The 19,307-nt window shown below is 48.1% G+C and overlaps 1 protein-coding gene across 25 annotated transcripts in view; it reads left to right on the top strand.

Annotated features, from left to right (window-relative positions):
- BANP (BTG3 associated nuclear protein) overlaps window positions 1-19,307 on the top strand; it is a 124,077-nt gene that overhangs the window by 5,033 nt on the left and 99,737 nt on the right. For 9 of the 25 annotated variants that reach the window (XM_054453307.2, XM_063654186.1, XM_054453315.2 and 6 more), the window contains exon 2: window positions 18,992-19,130. In XM_054453307.2, coding sequence (XP_054309282.1) covers window positions 19,061-19,130 — 70 coding nt within the window. In that variant the 5' untranslated portion in view covers window positions 18,992-19,060. Of the gene's footprint in view, window positions 1-664; window positions 1,230-8,208; window positions 8,265-10,485; window positions 10,505-18,991; window positions 19,153-19,307 lie in introns of those variants that run through there. The other 16 variants (XM_063654173.1, XM_063654177.1, XM_063654174.1 and 13 more) reach the window with 6 other exon arrangements.

The raw sequence follows: 19,307 nt of genomic DNA on the forward strand, positions 1-19,307 counted from the left end.
GACATGACATGGCGTCGCAAGGCTGACTTGAAAATTACCGTGTAACTCACAGCACCAGTTTAGCCACTGCAATCTAGAGAAACTAAACATTTCCTCATTTTGAAGGAAAGACTTCTTGGGGAAAGTCAATTTGAGTGTCTCAATGAGAGTGTCTGAGATGAAAGCTTTAGAAAGCCCTCCCTGTGCCTGCGGTAGATAAACATCTGTATTTTCTCTTCACACGGATGATGGTGGTGAAAGCATGACATCATTTGACGTGGTCAGCAGAAGTGCTCTGAACCATCAGGAACTTTGGGGGCCGTGGGGAGGAGTTTCAGGAAGTTGAAAACAGTATTGGGTGGAATCACACTGTTGCAATTTGCTCTGAAAAATCTACACTTATTTCGTTCTCAGCTGCACCTGGGGCCCTTCAGTCCCTGCAGGAGAAGAATGGGGCCAGCGATTGGTACGCAGCCTTCCCAGCCTGCAGAGCCGCCTGCTTTGGTTGTAATCGTAGGCAAGCTCAGCCTGCTTTGGTTGTAATCATAGGCACGCCCAGCCTGCTTTGGTTGTAATCGTAGGCAAGCTCAGGTTTCTGCGTCTGCACATCCCGGTGGGCTCGCCTGGGACTCCCCTTTGTCTGTTGTACAAGACTCCACTCTGCCCGTCCCTTTGGAAGAGAGGATGTCTTCATCCTCAGGGAGTAGAGAAACACTCTCCCCCACCCTCCATCCTGACCCCCATGCAGAGGATGAAGTGCCGTCCAGAAGCCCTCTCTCTGGGGTGCCGTAAGTCTCAGAGAGAGGAGCACCCGGGGCCTCTGTGGCAGGAGCTTGTGAGTGTCTTTGGTTAAAATGTGCGGGAAGTGTTAACTCCTAAGCTGCCAGCAGATGGTGTGCCGAGATACTGTGAAGTCACATGAACTTGATTCCTGTTGTGAAAGAACCACTCTGCATCTTTCGCATCTACACTTCGTCAAGAACCATCCAATTTGATTAAACATTTTGGATCGTCAGTGTCCATGGTGGAGCAGACTCCAGGACTCGCTGTTCCCATGGGAGGTGTCTCTCTGGGGAAGGGGTCAGTGGTGGTGGAGGATGGCGCGGTGCTCCAGTCAGAACCCACAGGTTGCCAGCTTACAGCGTGGGAGCTGTGGAAGGACACGTGGAGCAGAGGCAGCCGAGGAGGTGAAAGGCTGAGAGGAGGCTGCAGTGAAACACCTGAGGAAGGCTGGGCAGGATGGAGCCGGGGTGGTTATTGCCCGCAGTCACCTCCCCTCTGCTCGTCTGTGTCCACATTCTGTCGTGGTTGAGACCAGATCCTGTGTGGACCGGGTGGGCTGATGTGGAGTCCTGTCAGGAGACCTGGGGTGGTTTTGAGCCAAGCCCACGGAGGCCTGCCGCAGGGCCTGCACTGACAAACCCTTTACTGATAACCAGTTACCTTCTGTGTCTGAGAGAAGGCCGTTGTGGCCTGTAGTGGTTTTCCTTTTTCCTCGAGATGAAAAGTTATCAAGTATCTGGAAGCAAAGCTTAATCTTTCTGAAAGTAGAAACGTGTTTGGATGGAGCCAGGAGGGAGAACTTGGTGCGCGCTTGGCATTTCCTTGCCAGTGTGAATGCGCTTCCCGTAAATATGGCAGAACGCCTTTGCCTTTCACCAGATGACGCGGGGGGAATTGGGCCACGGTCCCTGCTGTCATCATGGCACGCTGCAAGCTCCGTGGGCGGTGGTGGCCAGGATGCGGACAACCCCTGCCGCCACGTATCCTCATGTGAGCTCAGCTCTTGTGTCGGTGGGAGCTGGGGGTGGGTCCCTGAGCAGAGTGCTGCCACCGCCAGCCTGCGTTTTATGCCGAAATGCTTTCCCTGAGATTCAAAAAGTTCACACCCTATGTGTTTTTAGAAGGCTGGGTGCCCTGTTTCCCAGCCAACAGTTGTTGTGGCTGTCAGTGGGCAAACACAGTTTGCAATAATTTGCCTGTTGTCTTATAATTTCTGGTTCTCCTCTTTGTGGTGTAGGTCATGTTAGGTGGTGGTCCTTGGTCATTTGTGCCACGTTCCCTCATATTCTTGAACTCTGAGTCCCTAAACTGACATTGGTCTTATTTTGAGTGCATTCTTTTTCAAACTTTGGGTCTGAACCCAAAGCAATTGAGTGAGCCATGGCCAGCATTAAGAATACTGGATAAAATGGAGCATGCCTTGGATAAAAGGAGCGTAACTCGGAGTGGCTAAGGGGTAGGTATTGACTCAGGAAACTTCCAGTGATGAGTGTATGAACTTCTTATTGTAGGCCCCAGTCGAGAGCGTGAAAACCACTCTTCTGTGATGTGTGTCTACTAGCGGATGGTTACGCACAGCATTTGACTGAATTTGGGTAACTGTATGTAGTGTATAAAGTATTTTTTAAAAGACCATTCACTGGGCCAGGCATGGTGGCCCAAAGCTCCCAGTGCTTTGGGAGGCGCAAGCTGGAGGATCACTTGAGCCCGGGAATTGGAGGCTGCAGGGCTGCAGTGAGCCATGGTTGTGCCACTGCACTCCAGCCTGGGCAGCAGAGTGAGACCCTGTCTCAAGAAAAAACAAACAAAAACTACTCCCCTTAAGCCACTTGCTTAGGGGTGGCTGTAGTTGAACATGTGGCCTCTCATCCAAGTTGATTTTAATCTCTATGTAGATCAGACTAATAACCTCGCAGTAGAAAACCCACCAGTGAGCTCAGCGGCACAAACTCACAGCCCAGCAGGGTTTGCAGAGGGGAAGGCCCAGAATGTGTGGAGGCTTCGGGATCCATCCTTTGCAGACAGAATTCTCATGGGGGAGGGAGAACCTTGTGGCGGCGCCTTGGGAGTGAGGAGAGCAACGTCAGCATGATGTTCGCACGTACACTGGGGACTGGGTGGTGACAGCATGCATGCCCATGAGGCTGGAGATCTTTGTGGAGTTCACTGATGGATCCCAAAGGCCCAGGACGGGATGGCACGCTTTTCTGTGTGGGGTCAGAGTGTAAGTGTTTCTGGCTGTGTGGGGTGTGGGATGTGTCGTGCCACTGTGAAGCCACTCGACTCTGCTGTTGTGCTGAGAAGCAGGCACCTTGTTTGTGGACACTGACATTTGAGTTTTATGTAATTTTCTCTTCATGAAATATTGTTCTTTTGTTATTTTTTTGTTTTAAAATGTAAAACCCATTCGTGGCTCACAGGCTGCATAGAAGCAGGTGGAGAGCTGGGCTGGGTTGTGGGCCCTCACGTGCCACCCCCGACCTACAGTGTGTTTGCCCTGGGAAGGAATAAGACGAGGTTGTGTAGAGAGGCAGTGGCTGGACGGGGAGAGGCCTGGGCCCTGCACAGAGGAGCTGAGGTGTGAGGCTGCTTGCAAGGGAGGCGGCTGACCAGGCTTGGTACTAGCAGGCTCTCCGGGGAGGAGGCCCCCTGGAGGAACAGTGCTGGCCCCAGCCACAGAAGGGCTTGGCGGCCATGGTCTTCCTGCTGCAGCCCGTGTGGTTTTGGGAGGGACGCATGGAGCACTGGGGGACAAGGAGACGGCCAGATCGGAGTGTGTGTGGCAGAGGGGCGATGCCACCCTTCAGAGAGATGGGTGCCAGGGTACTCGGTGAGAGCCCAGGTCCCTGGTGAGGGGGTGGGCCGAGGAGGAGTCAGAGAGGGAGGAGCCTCGGGATGCGGAAGGGAGAGAGCGGGGCGATGAGGGCGGGGCCGCAGGGAGGTGGCTGGGACTCCTGGTGGTATTCTTGGGGAGAAGGATAACAGGAAGTGAGGAGGGTTCAGCTGTGGAAGTGCTGGGATGGCTGATCCGAGTGACCGTGGCCTAGACGGGGTTGAAACCCTGGACTGAAGAAAGTGCCGGTGAGAGGTCAAGGCAGGAGACGGAGACCGGGGGGTGACAAGTGTCCCCAGCACCCACTACCCCCGCCGTGGGAGACGGTCCCCAGGGGCACCTTCACTGGGGGCTGGCCCTCATGCTCACCAGCTGAACCCCCTGCCCACCTTCTGGGGGCTTCTGGAGCAGAGCAGAGGCCCCGCGGACTGTGAGGATGGCCCCAGGGAGAGGAGATGCGAAACACTGGCCGAGTGCGGGTGCCCGTGCAGTCTGGAGCTTGCTTGTGGGGCTCTTGTCTGACACCTGGGAGATAAATTTCAGTCTGATGGTGGATCTGGACCTAGATGGCTTGCTTGGGATTTAGCAGCTCTTGGGAAGAGCCACACTTGAGGATGGGCTTGGGTGAGGGTTTGGAACATGCTGAAAGAGTTTGGCAGGCAAGGATTTGGTGGTAGCAGGTGGGGCACATCGTGTACTGGCAGGGTTTTGTTATTTTTATCCTAAAGACATACTTATTTGCAAACCTTTTATTTTGGAACAGTTTGAGATGTATACATATGTGGCAGAGATAGCATAGGGAGTGCCCTTGTGCCTGGTACCCAGTTTCTCCCGTTGCTAACAAGACACGTGACAGCAGTTCACGGCACAGTGTTGGGTGTGCCCCGGCCAACTCAGCAGATGAGCTGTTTCACAAAATCAGTGATTCTGCTCTGATAAAACGGAAAGTCCACGGAAAGCACTTTCGTTGTATTTTGAAGTTGGGTGATTGTTGAGGGATTATTTGAGTTGCTAGTTGAGCTAGCTGTTTTTTTCATGGAACACTATAAAAGAATAATTGACAAATTATTGACATCTCTTACTAAATGAATGAAGTTAGCCTGTCACCTCAAAGAAGTCAACTAACAGTGTTTGTTGCCAGTGATAAAATTTGAGCTGTCAAGTGAAGTTGGAATTTTGGAAAGTTTGTCTCTGCCACCGTGAGCCCGAGAGCTCCCAATAAAGAGGATGCCAGTGCTAATGCCGATGAACCGTATGCTTTTGATATTATAGACTGAACAACATTTGCAAGAGCTGCCTAACTTGGTGAACCAACATTTTCCAGATGATTGATGCAGCATCATGCCTGGTTAAAAGATCCATTTAGAGTACAGGTCAAGCCAATGGATTTTAAAGCCATAAAGTTCAGAAGCTCATGGATACAGTTCAGATTCCATATTGCAAACAGCCTTTAAGGAAAAATAAAACACACTTGTTGCGTTTTGGTGTGGTGGTAAAGAAGAATCTCCACAATTATCTGAAGAGGCTGTTAAAATACTTTTCCCTTGTCTAACTGCATCTTTTTGTAAGGCTGCATTTTATTTTATTTTTTTTTGTACTTTTTGTAGAGACAGGGTTTCGCCATGTTGCCCTAGTTGGTCTTGAACTCCTGGACTCACAGAATCTGCCCCCCCGGGCCTCCCAAAGTGCTGGGATTACAGGCATGAGCTACTTCGCCTGGCGAGGCTGCGTTTTTGTCATATGCATGGACCAAAACAACGTATCAGAGCAGACCATGAGTGGAAGCAGATAGGAAACTCTAGTTATTTTCAATTAAGCCGGCATTAGAGACTTGTAAAAATGTGAAACAATATTATCCCCCTTCTCACTAAGGTTTTGTTGTTCTTTGGAAGCTATAGTTATTTTTCATAAAACATGTTTTGTATATACTGTGAATGTTTGTCCCCTTTGAAACTCGTGTTGAAAGTTGATCCCCAGTGTCACAGTATTAAGAGGTGGGTCTATTAAGAGGTGATTGGATCACGAGGGCTCAGCCCTCAGGAATGCCTTAGTGCATTTATAGACTAATGGGCTCTCCTTGTGGTGGGTTAGTGATCATGACAGGGGGTCTGTTATAAAAGCCAGTTTGGGTGTCTCTCATATCCCCACCAGCAGGAAGGCGCTCCCCAGATGGGGCCCCCGGGCCTTGCACTTCTCAGCCTCCTGAACTATAAGAAATACATTTCTTAGGTTGGGCGCAGTGGCTCATGCCTGTAATCCCCAGCACTTTGGGAGGATGAGACGGGTGGATTACCTGAGGTCTGGAGTTCAAGACCAGCCTGACCAACGTGCTGAAACGCTGTCTCTACTAAAAATACAAAAAATTAGCCTGGTGCAGTGGCGTGTGCTTGTAATCCCAGCTACTCTGGAGGCTGAGGCAGGAGAATCACTTGAACCCGGGAGGTGGAGGTTGCGGTGAACCGAGATCTTGCCACTGCACTCCAGTCTGGGCTACAGAGCGAGACTTGGTCTCAAAAAAAAAAAAAAAGCATATTTCTTTCCTTTATGTAACAAATTACCAGTCTCAGATATTCAGTTATAGCAACAGAAAACGGAGTAAGACAGCATTAATATGTAATGTGTTGATTTGTATGATTTTTACATGAATTAACAAATATTCAAACTTTTTTTGTTCTAATTTCAAATATGGTAAATATTGATAGGTATAATCTATACAAGTGCAAGCTCTTCAGGACCCTCAGCAGCTTTAGGATGGTGAAGAGGACCCTGAGGCCAGAAAGTCAGAACTACTTACTGCCTTAGAACCTACACGCTTCTTAAGATGTGTCCCTAGAAATTATGCATGCTCAGGTGAAATTATGCATGCTAATATGTTCAGGTTTGGAATTTGACTACTTACTTACAAATTTGAATTTTTCCTCCCTTTCCCCCGCAAGCACACATTTGGGGGGCCATCTTAAAGAAAAAGCAGTGTTGCCTGAATGACCCCAAGAGTAAGTGGGAGCTGTCGGGAGAAGTGTTCTTGCTTCTTTCTGATTTCCCGCCTATCTAGCATCTGATCGGTTATTTATAGTTTTCTTTCCTGTTATTTCCCATCTCATTCTTATACGTTCCACTTCAGACTGATTTAGGGCAAAAGAAGTAAGCTGAGACTTTTTCACATGTCTCAGTTTAATAAAAATTGACTTCTTCGTGTCAGTTCATCCTGCTTTTCTCATTATTTCTTTGTTTCTAGACTTACATCCCGAGAGGATTTGACTAAATGGAATATGATTTATTTCTTGGCAGTTTCCTCGTTTCTGGAGATTTAGCTTTTTACCAGGTACCCCTTAGTCTCATCTTTAAGTGGGAGTTCCTGTCCTAATTTTTATGGCTCTTTGGACTTGCCATTCCAACTCAGGTGGCCTGGGAGTCTCCACACGGAAGCCATCTGAGGAGAAGGGCACTAGGACGATCTGGGGACGGGCTGGGAGCTTGGTGGCCGTGGTCCCTCCTTGTCATTTTACTGTCTCAAGCGTCTTCTCTCCCTGGTCGCACGCACTGTGAGCTTATTGTTCTGGGCATTCCCCACCCTCAGTTCCCGAGTGCGGTGCAGGCCAGGCCCTGTGCTAACTTTTTACAGCAGGGAATATACTCAGTTCAGGGTATTTTTGTCATCTGTAAAGTGAGGTGGGCCCCTTCAAGACATGTAAGGAGTATCTATGGCTGTGGAATGCATCTTTATAGACTGGCCGCTCTGCATGGATCTGATCACGGGTAGGTGCTGTGATTCACACCATGTCACAGCCCTGCTCTGGGAGGTGACACATCTGGGCTATATTGTTCCACTTCCTGTGGAAATAACTGCGTCCAAATCAGATGCAGCCTTAGGGCTTTTCTTAAGGGTTGATAGAAGAAACAGCTCTATGAAGAATGTCTGCCCTAAAAATACTGACGGGAAAAAACCTGTTACGTTGCAACACCCCTAATGATGCATGTGATGCGGCTTAGGTAGCGACGGAGAAGATCCTGGTGTTGAAGGAAGCCCTGGTGTTGAAGGAAGCCCTAGTGTTGAACACAGGAAGCCTGGCTTGACTTTTCTTGCTGCTGTTTTTCATGTGATACTGATAATCTATAGCAGTTTGTTTTTTAACTTTGACTGTTAAAGCCAAGTTTTCTGCCCAGTTACAGTGGGTTTCCTTTTAGTCCTCTTTTAATGGCTTTGTGGTTTTGTTTTATAGGTGTCCAATAATTTTGAAATAGTAATAGCAAAATTAAATACCTTTGCAGCTGTCCATTTCACCTGATGACCAGCTGCCGTTAGCCTTTGCTGACAGTGGATGGGCACTGTTCATCAGATGTGTCAGTCACCCTGATTCCACATTCATGAACTGAGTAGTTAGATTAGCAACTTAATTATAGCAGTCCTTATTGAAATCAGGACATGGGCACAACACACTTTGAAAACCTTAATCCATGGTTTTTAAATAGAATTTCTGACATTCATCATTGTGCATTGGGGAATGACGTCAGTGGTGTGTTCTCACTGGACTCGTCACGGACGTATTCACTGGGTGTGGTACGGGCCAGGCCCGGTGCCCGGCTGAGAGCATAGCCATGCCAGTTCCTGCCATCGTGAAGCTCACCTTCTAGCGGGAGGCACTAAGCAAGAGAAACCTTTCAGATGGTAGTAAGTCAGACAGCAGAGCAGGAAAGGCTGCTGTGCAGGTCACTGTTGCCGAGGCGTCCAGGAAGCGTGCAGGGGTGGCCAGCTCCGTGGTAGGACCCTGAGCTGGGTGTATCCCTGAGGAGCACGGGGAGGCCCAAATGCAGGGGCCAAGTGAGCGTGGCGGGGAGGAGAGCCCGAGGGGCTGCAGAGGGCCCGTGAGATGGGAAACCCTCAGAGGGCTTAGAGCAGATGAGGGGCATAGCCTGGCACGTGTTTTTATGTGACGCCTTGAGCGCTCTTTATTGTGATCACAGCAGAGGTGCAGGTGACAGTGAGACGGCCGCATGTGAGCCAGGTCTGAGGGGCGGCCTGGGTCCAGGTTGGGAGTGCCAGGCTAGGAAGACGAGGCCAGATCAGGGCGAAGGAGAGGAGAACCCAGGAGGACTGAGGTTTTGGCCTGAGCATCTGGGAAGCAGGTGTTGCCTTAAATTGAGGTGGAAAGTGTGGGAGAAGCAGGTTGGTTTGGGGTGGGTGCCAGGAGCTCAGTTTGGACGTGTTAGAATTGAGACGATCCCTTAGGGGAGATGCCTAGTAGGTGGTGTGGCGTGAGGCCTGGAGTTCATGTGCGAGGTCTGAGCTGGCAGGGTGATATGCGCTATCGGCGTGGAGATGTATCTGAAGCCACAGACTGATGAGCCGCCGGGTCAGTGCTGACTGAGCAAAGGTTCCAGGGCCGTGCCCTGGGCGTGCATCCTCAAGTCAGGAAGTGGATGTGGGACCAGCAGAAAGACAGAGGAGTGGGGGCCAGGCAGGGAGGACGGCGTGGGGAGGAGCCAGAATGAGCCCCGTCAGGCCCTGTGGTGGGGAGAGTGGGGGCAGCATCTGGGCTGGAGCAGTTTTGGGGGAGTAACTGAGTGATAGCCCGACGGGTGGGATCTGGAGGGGATGTGAGCACTGAAAATGGAGACCGCAAGTACAGGCGGGGCTTCTGAGGAATTTTATCTGAAAGGGAACAGAGAAATGGGGCTGGGGCTGGAGGGGCAGGAGGGAGGGCAGCACCGTGGGGGAAGGGTGTGTGAGGGTGATGCTGAGGGACCAGGGAGGGGTGCTGACTGTGTGTGGGGCACATGCCCGAGGAGGCAGGAGTGGGCATTCTTGGGAAGTGAGAGGGAGGAGAGCAGGATCACCCACTGAGCCCGAGGCGCAGAGGGTCCAGGAGCAGGGGAGAGTTCGCAGGGCTGGACGGGGCTGGGCGGGACTGGGCGGGGCCCGCGGCATGAGGCGCACCTGAGGTTGATTGGGTGTGGATTCTCTCCCCATCCCTGCCTGGATGTGTGGGTCCCCATGCCTTGGTGGCTGAGAAGTGGATTTAAGGCCAGGTTAAAGATGGTTCTGTAAAGTTTATCAAGATTTGATGTAGTTGGCCTTGCCTGTAGACACATCACTTGGTTTTAGAAACAGTTTCACAGGTAATAAATAAGTAAGGCCTATGGAATAAGGCCTATGGAATAAGGCCTATGGAAAGCTAGCAGTCAAGGAGGGCGGAGTGGACAGGAGAGTGGGGCTCGTGCAGTTGGAGCTTCCCTACTCTAGGTAGCCTGAGGTTTGCTGTTTGTCATCCCCGACTGTCTTGTATGTGTTGGCACACATGGACAGATGACCACACGTGGACACCGTGTTTAGGAAGCAGAATTGGGATCATATCGTCTGCACCACTGTGCAACTTTCCATTTGTATGCCTTCCTTTTGCTATCCTATTCTGGAGATCTTCCCATTTTGGTTCATGTGATTAAATCAGTGTCATCCATGTGAATGGCTTTGTGGTGTCTGGATGGGCATGGATTCTTCACCACTGCTGTTCTACTGTACATTCAGGGTGTTACCCCGGGCTGTAGGCCCTGCTTTCCCATATGCGCCCTGAGCCCTGCATCTCTTGGTGGCCTTGGTAGGGTTCTGAATAGTCGTCACAGTAAGAGGCTTGCTTGAGCATTAGTCTCAGTCCAGCTGTTTTATTGTATTAAGACTGGACTATCCCCAGGACTTCTGAGAAATGGCAAATTTAATTTGCCAAAATAGCAACCACAGGCATTGCTGTGTTCCAGTTTTCTTGGGCTTGTTGCCCTAGTTTTTTCTATTGAAATCTTTACTGTTAGCAGAATTTCAAATGACTCTTGATCCTGGCAACAGAGGCATTTTGAGTAAACAACTCGAATAACATGTGGTGTCCTCTTTTGGAAGAGGTTAGGATTCAGGATTTTATGGTGAGTTCAGAGCATTTTCTGAAGCCACTTGCAGAGCTTTTAGAAACTAGGAAAAAGCTTGAATTGGGCATTTAAAACTATTTCCACTAGCCCCTTAAGAGAGGCAGGAATTTAACCTGGACTCTGGACCCAGGGCCGTTTGTGGAAGGGCCTCAGGGCATATCCTTGGGTTTAGTCTGGCTGCACGTGGTGGGTTCCCGAATACCCTGTTTTGAACCTGTTTTGAACCAGGTGGTTGGTTATTTTCCTTTGCTTTGAGGAAGTCTGAGGCAGGCAGCCTGGGCCGGTGTGGCTTTGCTCCTCCGCGCCAGCTCCTTCTGCCTCCTTCTGCCCCTGGCACCAGCGGGAGGAGGAGCACGGAAGAAGGGACAAGGCCAGAGGCCAGGGCCCCTGAAGGAGGTTTCCCAGGGGGCTGCTGTGGGACAGGCTGGGAAGGGAAGTCTGTGTCTGATGCCCCACACCCCTAGATGTCATGGGCTCTTCTGTGAGCTCTGGGGAGAGCAGGTACTGGCACAGGCAGCCAGGACTCTCTGGGATTAGGGGAGCCTCAGAAACTTTGCAAAGTTTTGTCTGTCTGTACTTTTTCCTGGAAAAGGTGTTTTTTTTTTTGTTTTTTTTTTTTTGTATTTTTAGTAGAGATGGGGTTTCACCATGTTAGCCAGGCTGCTCTCCAACTCTGACCTCAGGTGATCCACCCACCTCCTCCTCCCAAAGTGCTGGGATTACAGATGTGAGCCACCACACCCGGCCGGCAATAATAATTTAATTGTACATTTTATTTTATTTTATTGTTTTTTGGTTTTTGTTTTGTTTTTTTGAGATGGATCTCGCTCTGTCACTGAGGCTGGAGTGTAGTGGCCTCGGCTCACTGCAACCTCTATCTGCAACCTCATCTGCAACCTTGGCTCACTATCTCGGCTCACTGCAACCTCTGTCTCCTGGGTGCAAGTGATTCTACTGCCTTGGCCTCCCGAGTAGCTGGGATTACAGGCATGCCCCACCACACCCAGTTAATTTTTTTTTTGAGATGGAGTCTCACTCTGTCGCCCAGGCTGGAGTGCAGTGGCGCAATCTTGGCTCACTGCAACCTCTGCCTCCTGGGTTCAAGTGATTCTCCTGCCTCAGCCTCCCGAGTAGCTGGGAATACAGGCGTGCGCCACCATGCCCTGCTAATTTTTGTATTTTTAGTAGAGACGGGGTTTCACCATGTTGATTAGGCTGGTCTCGAACTCTTGACCTCATGATCTGCCCGCCTTGGCCCCCCGAAGTGCTGGGATTATAGGTGTGAGCACCGTGCCTGGCCGTTTTTTGGTATTTTTAGTAAGACAGGTTCACCATGTTGGTCAGGCTGGTCTCGAACTCCTGACCTCAGGTGATCCACCCGCCTTGGCCTCCCAAAGTGCTGGGATTACAGGCGTGAGCCACCATGCCTGGCCAGAAAAGATTCTACAGTTTTTTTGCCTTTTTTTTTTTTTTTTTTAAAGGTTCTGAAAGCAATCTGTGACCCCAAAATGTTTTAAATGCACCAATGCCAAGGTTGGCTGGGTGGCTTTTGACTGAGAACTACTGGTTTCATTAGGAAATTTAGTTGGCTGGGTGCAGTGGCTCACCCCTATAATCCCAGCACTTTGGGAGGCCGAGGTGGGTGGATCACCTGAGGCCCGGAGTTCGAGACCAGCCTGACCCAACGTAGTGAAACCCCATCTCTACTAAAAATACAAAATTAGCCGGGCATGGTGGCGTGCACCTGTAGTCTCAGCTACTCAGGAGACTGAGGCAGGAGAATCACTTGAACCCAGGAGGCGGAGGTTGCGGTGAGCTGAGATCGTGCCATTGCACTCCAGCCTGGGCAACAAGAGTGAAACTCCGTCTCAAAAAAAAAAAAAAAGTTCAGTTTATCCCTTTAATAATCTTTGCTTCTGGTTCTTAATCTGGAAAAAAGAAGGCTGTATTGATGACATGTAGCTTTGATCTTCAAGCTGACTACCCAGGACTCTGAGCTGGAAGATCCTTTTCAGAGGATGCAGTTTTAGCGTCACCATGTAAGTTTCATGCTAGTTGCGCCTGACAGGGCCCCTCAGTCAGGCCATGTGGCTTCTGCTTCCCTGGAGCAGCTCTGAAGGCTGGGCAAGGTCCCAGTGTTGATCCTAGCACCAGTGTTTGAAGAACATGAGCGTGCGTAGGTGGAGTTGGAATGGACCCTCCCCCCGCAGCTTAGATCTGCATGTTTTCCTGTCTGATCATTTTTTAAAAGTATACTTTTTCTTTTTGAAAAAAATGATAAATGCACAAGATAAAAATGGAAATATTATTAGAGGATGAAAAGTGAAAAATAATTTCCTTTTCCCCCATGCCCCAGGCTGTTGTAGGTCTTGTATATCTTAACCCGGAAATATTCTGTGCATATCTAACATACTTCTTACAAATAAAGCATGTCGTCTGCACTGCCTTTGTCCACACTGCCCTGCCCCGTTGATATTCACGGGATCCTGCACCTTGGGAGCCGCTTTTCAGGGGCTCTTGTTGACTCCTGAAGCTGCGTGGTATATTCATTCTTAGCTATGCAATGCTGACATCCATTCTTTTGCTGCTAAAAACAATGCCTTACGTTGGTATTTTTCTTTTTGTATGTAGGTCTTTGCACACATATGTGAATGTCTGTGCTGGCTGAATGCTGCGTGGGGCATGGCCAGGTTAAGGGCTGTGGCCATTTAGCATTTTGATAGTTATTGCCCTTCAAAGAGGTTGTACCCATTTACACCCCCCAGCAAAAGTACAACAGCCATGTTTTCTGGTATCTTCTGGCGAAGTGTGTCATATTTTGTGATTTTTGCCAATCTGATTGGTGAAAAATGGTGTCTTGTTTAAATTTTTTTTTTTTAATTACACATCGAGATTGACTTTTTTTTTTTTTTTTTTTGAGACAGAGTCTCACCCTGTCACCCAGTCTGGGGTGCAATGGTGTGATCTCAGCTCACTACAACCTCTGCCTCCCCAGTTCAAGCGATTGTCCTGCCTCAGCCTCCTCAGTAGCTGGGATTACAGGCACGCGCCGCCATGCCCGTCTAATTTTTTGTATCTTTAGTAGAGATGGGCTTTCACCATGTTGGCTAGGCTGGTCTCGAACTCCTGACCTCTTGATCCACCCACCTTGGCCTCCCAAAGTGCTGGATTACAGGCGTGAGCCACCACGCCCGGCCTATCTTTACATAATTTGTTTTTCTGTGAATTCATTTTCATTTCCTTATGCTCATTTTTGATTAGGTTGATTGGTCTTTTTTTTTTTTGACAGAGTCTTGCTCTGTTGCCCAGGCTGGAGTGCAGTGGCGCAATCTCAGCTCACTGCAACCTCCGCCTCCCGGATTTAAGCGATTCTCCTTTCTCAGCCTCCTTAGTAGCTGGGATTACAGGCATGTGCCACCATACCCTGCTAATTTTTGTATTTTTAGTAGAGATGGGGTTTCGCTGTGTTGGCCAGGCTGACCTCAGGTGATCCACCCGCCTTGGCCTTCCAAAGTGCTGGGATGACAGATGTGAGCTACCACGCTTGGCCGAGTTTCCTAGTCTTGATTTTGATTTTCCTATTTGCATTTCTGTGGTGTAGTTTAGCATGTTCTTCTGACCTCTGTATATCCTGTCGCTTAGGAAATGTTAGGATTCTGGAAGCTTAATTAGATTCAGCATTTTTGTTTGTTCGGTAGGGGAGCCTCCCACATGGTGTTGAATTCTTCATTAATGAGGCAGATAGTGTATGTTTTTCTTTTTCTGATGGTAACAGCCACCTCTGTTACCTAGATTCTTAATTCATCAGGGATTGCAAAACGATGACTGTTCTTTTGTTAGAATACTTTTATGCAGAGAAACATTCTATTGCTTATGATTTGGTTTTTCAGTGATATGATTTGTATAGAAAGGCAGAATAAATTCTTGATTTTTTTCTTTTTATTACCATTAAACAAATTAAAGGCTTAATAATATTATGAACTCATGAATTTAAAAATATTTCCCTTTCAACCTAGTGAAGTTGTTACCGTTGTTGACAGTCTGCTTTTGCTTGTTCACAAGGGCATCAGGGATGGCAGAATTGCACACAAGGCAAGGCGTTCTCAGACAGAACTCTACCGGCCGGGCACGGTGGCTCATGCCTGTCATCCCGGCACTTTGGGAGGCTGAGGTGGATGAATCACCTGAGGTTGGGAGTTCGAGACCAGCCTGGCCACAGAGTGAAACCCCGTCTCTACTAAAATACAAAAAGTAGCCAGGTGTGCTGGTGGGCACCTATAATCACAGCTACTCGGGAGGCTGAGGCTGGAGAATCGCTTGAACCCGGGAGGCAGAGGTTTCAGTGAGCCGAGATCCTGCCATTGCAGTCCAGCCTGGGCAAGAGTGAGACTGCATCTCAAAACAAAACAAAACAAAACAAAACTCTACCATTTCTTCTGGAACTCTACCATTTCTTCTGGCCACTGAATGAACATTGTAACATTTGTTTTTGTTAGTTTTTGAAAATTGCTCAGAAAGAACTCTACCACTCCTTATGGCCACTGAACATTGTTAACATTGTAACAGTGGTTTTTGTTTTTGAAAGTTGTTACATTTGTTTTTTATATGTATTCCCAATTCCTCCCAGTTTCAAGCAGTACATTGTGTCTGCGTTTAGCACATAGCCTTGCATGCTGCTCCTTCATCTCCTCTGTCTCAGTCCTGCGTGGAGATAGGGTGCTCCGCTAGCCGCTCTTCCTGATGCTTCTCCAGTGGTTTGGTTTTCTGAAGCTTGTTGCCAGTGCCTTCAGGAGGGGATTTTTGGGAATACTGTTCTCTGAGGACTGGATGCTGCCTTTATACTTGAAAGTAATTTTGTCTGGATATAAAATTCTTGGCTCACATTTTTTTCCTTGTGTGTCTTAAATACGTTAATCCTTTTTTTTTTTCTGTTGGAGTTTGATAGTCTAATTTTCTTTACGTTATAAGTCATCTAGTGTTTTGCTTGGATGGCTAAAAAATTTTTCTTTAAATAGTGTTTTTATTGGGCTGTATCTGGGTGTTGTGTCTTGGTGTTGTGTCTTGGTGTTGGTGGTTTTGTTTTTGTTTTTTTCCCCTAGGTTGTAGTGTATCCTTTTAATGAGTAGTTTCAAGCACCCTCCCTCCTGTTTTCTGGAGAGCTTTCTTGAATTACAGTTTTTAGTATTCCATTTCATTGCTTTAGTTTTCCTTTTTTCGAGACAGGGTCTTGTTCTGTTGTCCAGGGTGGAGTGTAGTGGTGCGATCACAGCTCGCCACAGCCTTGCCCTCCCAGACTCAAGTGATTTTCCCGCCGTAGCCTCCTGAGTAGCAGGGACCACAGGCACGTGCCACTGTACCCAGTTAATTTAAAAAATATTTTATAGAGTCAGGGTCTCGGTACATGCCCAGGCTGCTCTTGAACTACCAACCTCAAATGATCCGCCTGCCTTAGCCTCCCAAAGTATCGGGATTACAGGCGTGAGCCACCGTGCCTGGCCAGTTTTCATCTTTAGCATCTCCTATTATACATATGTTGGGTCTTCTTTTCCTGTCTTATGTGCTACTTTTTCTTGAGCTTTTTTCATCTCTTTCATTTCTTTTTTATTCTTGAAAATTTTGTCGTTTTGTTTTTCTTAAGGCACCATTGTGTTTATTCGTTTTGTTTTTCTTAAGGCACCATTGTGTTTATTTGTTCTAAGGTTCTTCTAGTTTAGTGTTCATTTCTGAAGTTATTTTTTCTTTTGTTTCTAATATATTCTGAGTTCTAGCACCTTGTTTCTGAGTTTTTCTAATGCTGGTTTCTGGTTAATGGTATGTTACGTGTTTAATGTATTTCAGTTTGTTTTGAATTATCAGGATATAGTTTTTTTTTCTTTTTAGTTTTCATCTTTTTGGGGGACATGTTTCTAGAATGTTTTCATTGTCTGCAGTGGTGTTATTTTGCTTCTTATTCTTTTAAGAAATACATTGTTTTTGCATGATATTTGGCCTCAGTACTTTCTGTTGCTCATTTTTATGTGACTTTTGCTTTTCTGAATGCTCAGAAGGGAGGCTTGGTTTAGAATCGTTTCTCTAATTTCAGTGTTTTGGGTTCTTTCCTGTGTTGTTTTTAGGGAGTTTAAAAAATGCAGCAGCTTCTTTTCTCAGCTCTCTAGGCTCTGTTCTCCCCTCCCACCTTTAATTAGCTTTCATGTTCCTTAGTCTCTAGTTTCCATGCCCTGCACATTTTGTGTTCAATTCCAGGCCGTTTCTTTTCAATGTATTTGGCCTAAAAGGGAGCTTTGGATAATGCGTTTTGAGAGGGCTTGGGGTCCAGAACACTCTGGCCTCTGGGTCAGCCCTGCAGGCCCCTGTGTGGGTCTCCTGGTGGATCTGGCAGCTGCTGCTCTCAGCCCGGCTCCTGCTTCCCTCTGCTTCCTTCATCCTATGTCCGTGAGCCATGCTGACCTTGTGGCTTCCAGTGTCCCCATCTGCTTGTGTTTGGGGTTCTTGAAGAATATCCTGTCACCTCGTTCTGTTGTCGGTGTTGACTTGGATTTTGGTTTTGCTATCCTTGGAGCTCTGTGTGTCTGCACGGGAGGATTTAGGGAGATTAAACATCGGTCTCATTCCGTCTTTCCCAGCTGGACTTTTTAGAGGTTCACCGTTGGTCCCTCTGAGGCTTTGTGTCTCTCCCTCCAGTTATTTGTCATCAGCTCTTTTTTTTTGTTAAGGACAGTTAATTGATGTTTCCTCAGTTCATCTAATCTTGTGTAAAGTTATAATGTGGGAATAAAAACACCTTTGCTATTTTATTGATCGTATATTTGATCACACATTTATGAAAAATATTGCCTTTATTCTATAAAGGAAGATTTAAGACAGCACTTGGCTCCTTCTTCCACAAATTGTTATCCCCAAGAAATTCTAGAGCTGAGGCCAGGCACGGTGGCTCACGCCTATAATCCCAGCACCTTGGGAGGCTGAGGCAGGTGGATCACCTGAGGTCAGGAGTTCAAGACCAACCCAACCAACATGGAGAAACCCCGTCTTTACTAAAAATACAAAATTAGCTGGGTGCGGTGGCGCATACCTGTAATTCCAGCTACTCAGGAGGCTGAGGCAGGAAAATCGCTTGAACTCAGGAGGTGGAGGTTGAGGTAAGCCGAGATTGCGCCATTGCATTCCAGCCTGGGCAACAAGAGCAAAACTCCATCTCAAAAAAAAAGAAAAAGAAAAAAATTCTAGAGCTGTTGCCATTTAAGCTGTAAAATTTAAATCTAGACAAAGGAGAGGAGGAACTGCATTATTTATTGGATTTAAGGACATGTGTGAGGCCTGCTTATGTAATTTCATTCCTTTTGGGACTTATCCATGAACAGAAGTTGTGAACAGACTCAAGAGTTGAAACCATGTGACCTGAAAACCTTACTTTTCCTTCTGCGACGGGGGTTGTGGTTAGGCACAGTGAACGGACTCTTCCTGATGAGAAGAGCTGTGCTGTACAGAGCTGGGCACAGCGTTTCTGCCCTCAGGAGTGTGTAGTGTGGTTCAGGGAAGACAGTTCACTTTATACCATTTATGTGTCAATAATTAAAATATAAAGTGTAATCTGATAAAAAATATTATGGTCACATTCATTCCTCATTTCTGTGACATCCTATTGTGCAGTACTGTATTTGGATCTGTGTGTTCATAGACCATAGTTTGAATGATGCAGCTTTACTTTTACTTTGGAAAATAAGTTCTCTTGAGGCCTAATCAGAGTGTCACAGGAGCTGGAGGAAAGCCCCTGACTGTGTTTCAGACACTGTGCGAGGCTCGGGGACAGCCTCGCCCTGGACAGCACAGTTGTGGACAGGACAGATGGTTCCTCCTTGGTCATGGTGGCAGGATGCTGCTCGGGTTCAGGACAGAACCTGAGAGCAGAAAGAAAGCAGAACAGAGGTGCTGCCACTCCGCCAGGCCTGTGGGGTAGCAGAAACGGAGTATGGGTTGTAGTCTAGATGGAAGCATGCAGCTGGGAGAGATTTAGGAGGAGAGATGGCGTATCACCATGGAGACCAGTGGTGTGGGTGGGAAGGGATGCTGCTTTCTGGGGTGTGGTGAGTGCAGCAGGGCTGAGTCCCCTCGGGAGCTGGAAGTGACACGGCGTTTGCTGTAGGCAGTCAGGCCCCACTGGAGACTGGGGCTGAGGGAGAGGACGTTTCCAAGCCAGTGTTGAGAGGGTGGCTTTGGAAGGGCATGAGGAATGCAGTGGAAACAGAGAGGCCCTGGGTGGCTCGTCCAGTGGTTAAGGAAAGAGGCAGCGGGTGGCATTTTCAACTATTTGTTAATTTTCAAAGAAACTAACCTTTTGGTGGTTTGAGGCAAGAAGAACCCTGCATGTAAAACTCCACAGACATTCACTGCCTCTTGCACACATATGCACGGCTCGTGGTTTTCCTAATTTCACGTGTAGCGATGGTTAATGTCCTCTCCTCCTCCTTTGCTTGTGTTTGGTAGGTGACCAAAAGCCAGCCCTGCTGTGAGTTGGACTCTTACGTGTTGACCGGCCACTCTCCTGTGCTCTGGATGATGTCGGAACACGACCTGGCGGATGTGGTTCAGATTGCAGTGGAAGACCTGAGCCCTGACCACCCAGGTACAGAGCTGTGGGACAGTAGGTGAAATATTATTCTCTTTATTCTTTAAAAACCAAAAGCTGCTGCAGTTATTTTCTTTTCTTTAAGCAGAAGAAAAAGTAACGCATGCTGCGTATGAAAAGTTTGAATCCTAGAGATGTGAACACTGTCGGCCCCTCCCTTCCCTCGCCCCTGTA

This window comes from Pongo pygmaeus, chromosome 18 (genome assembly GCF_028885625.2).
Source record: "Pongo pygmaeus isolate AG05252 chromosome 18, NHGRI_mPonPyg2-v2.0_pri, whole genome shotgun sequence".
Lineage (NCBI taxonomy): Eukaryota > Metazoa > Chordata > Mammalia > Primates > Hominidae > Pongo > Pongo pygmaeus.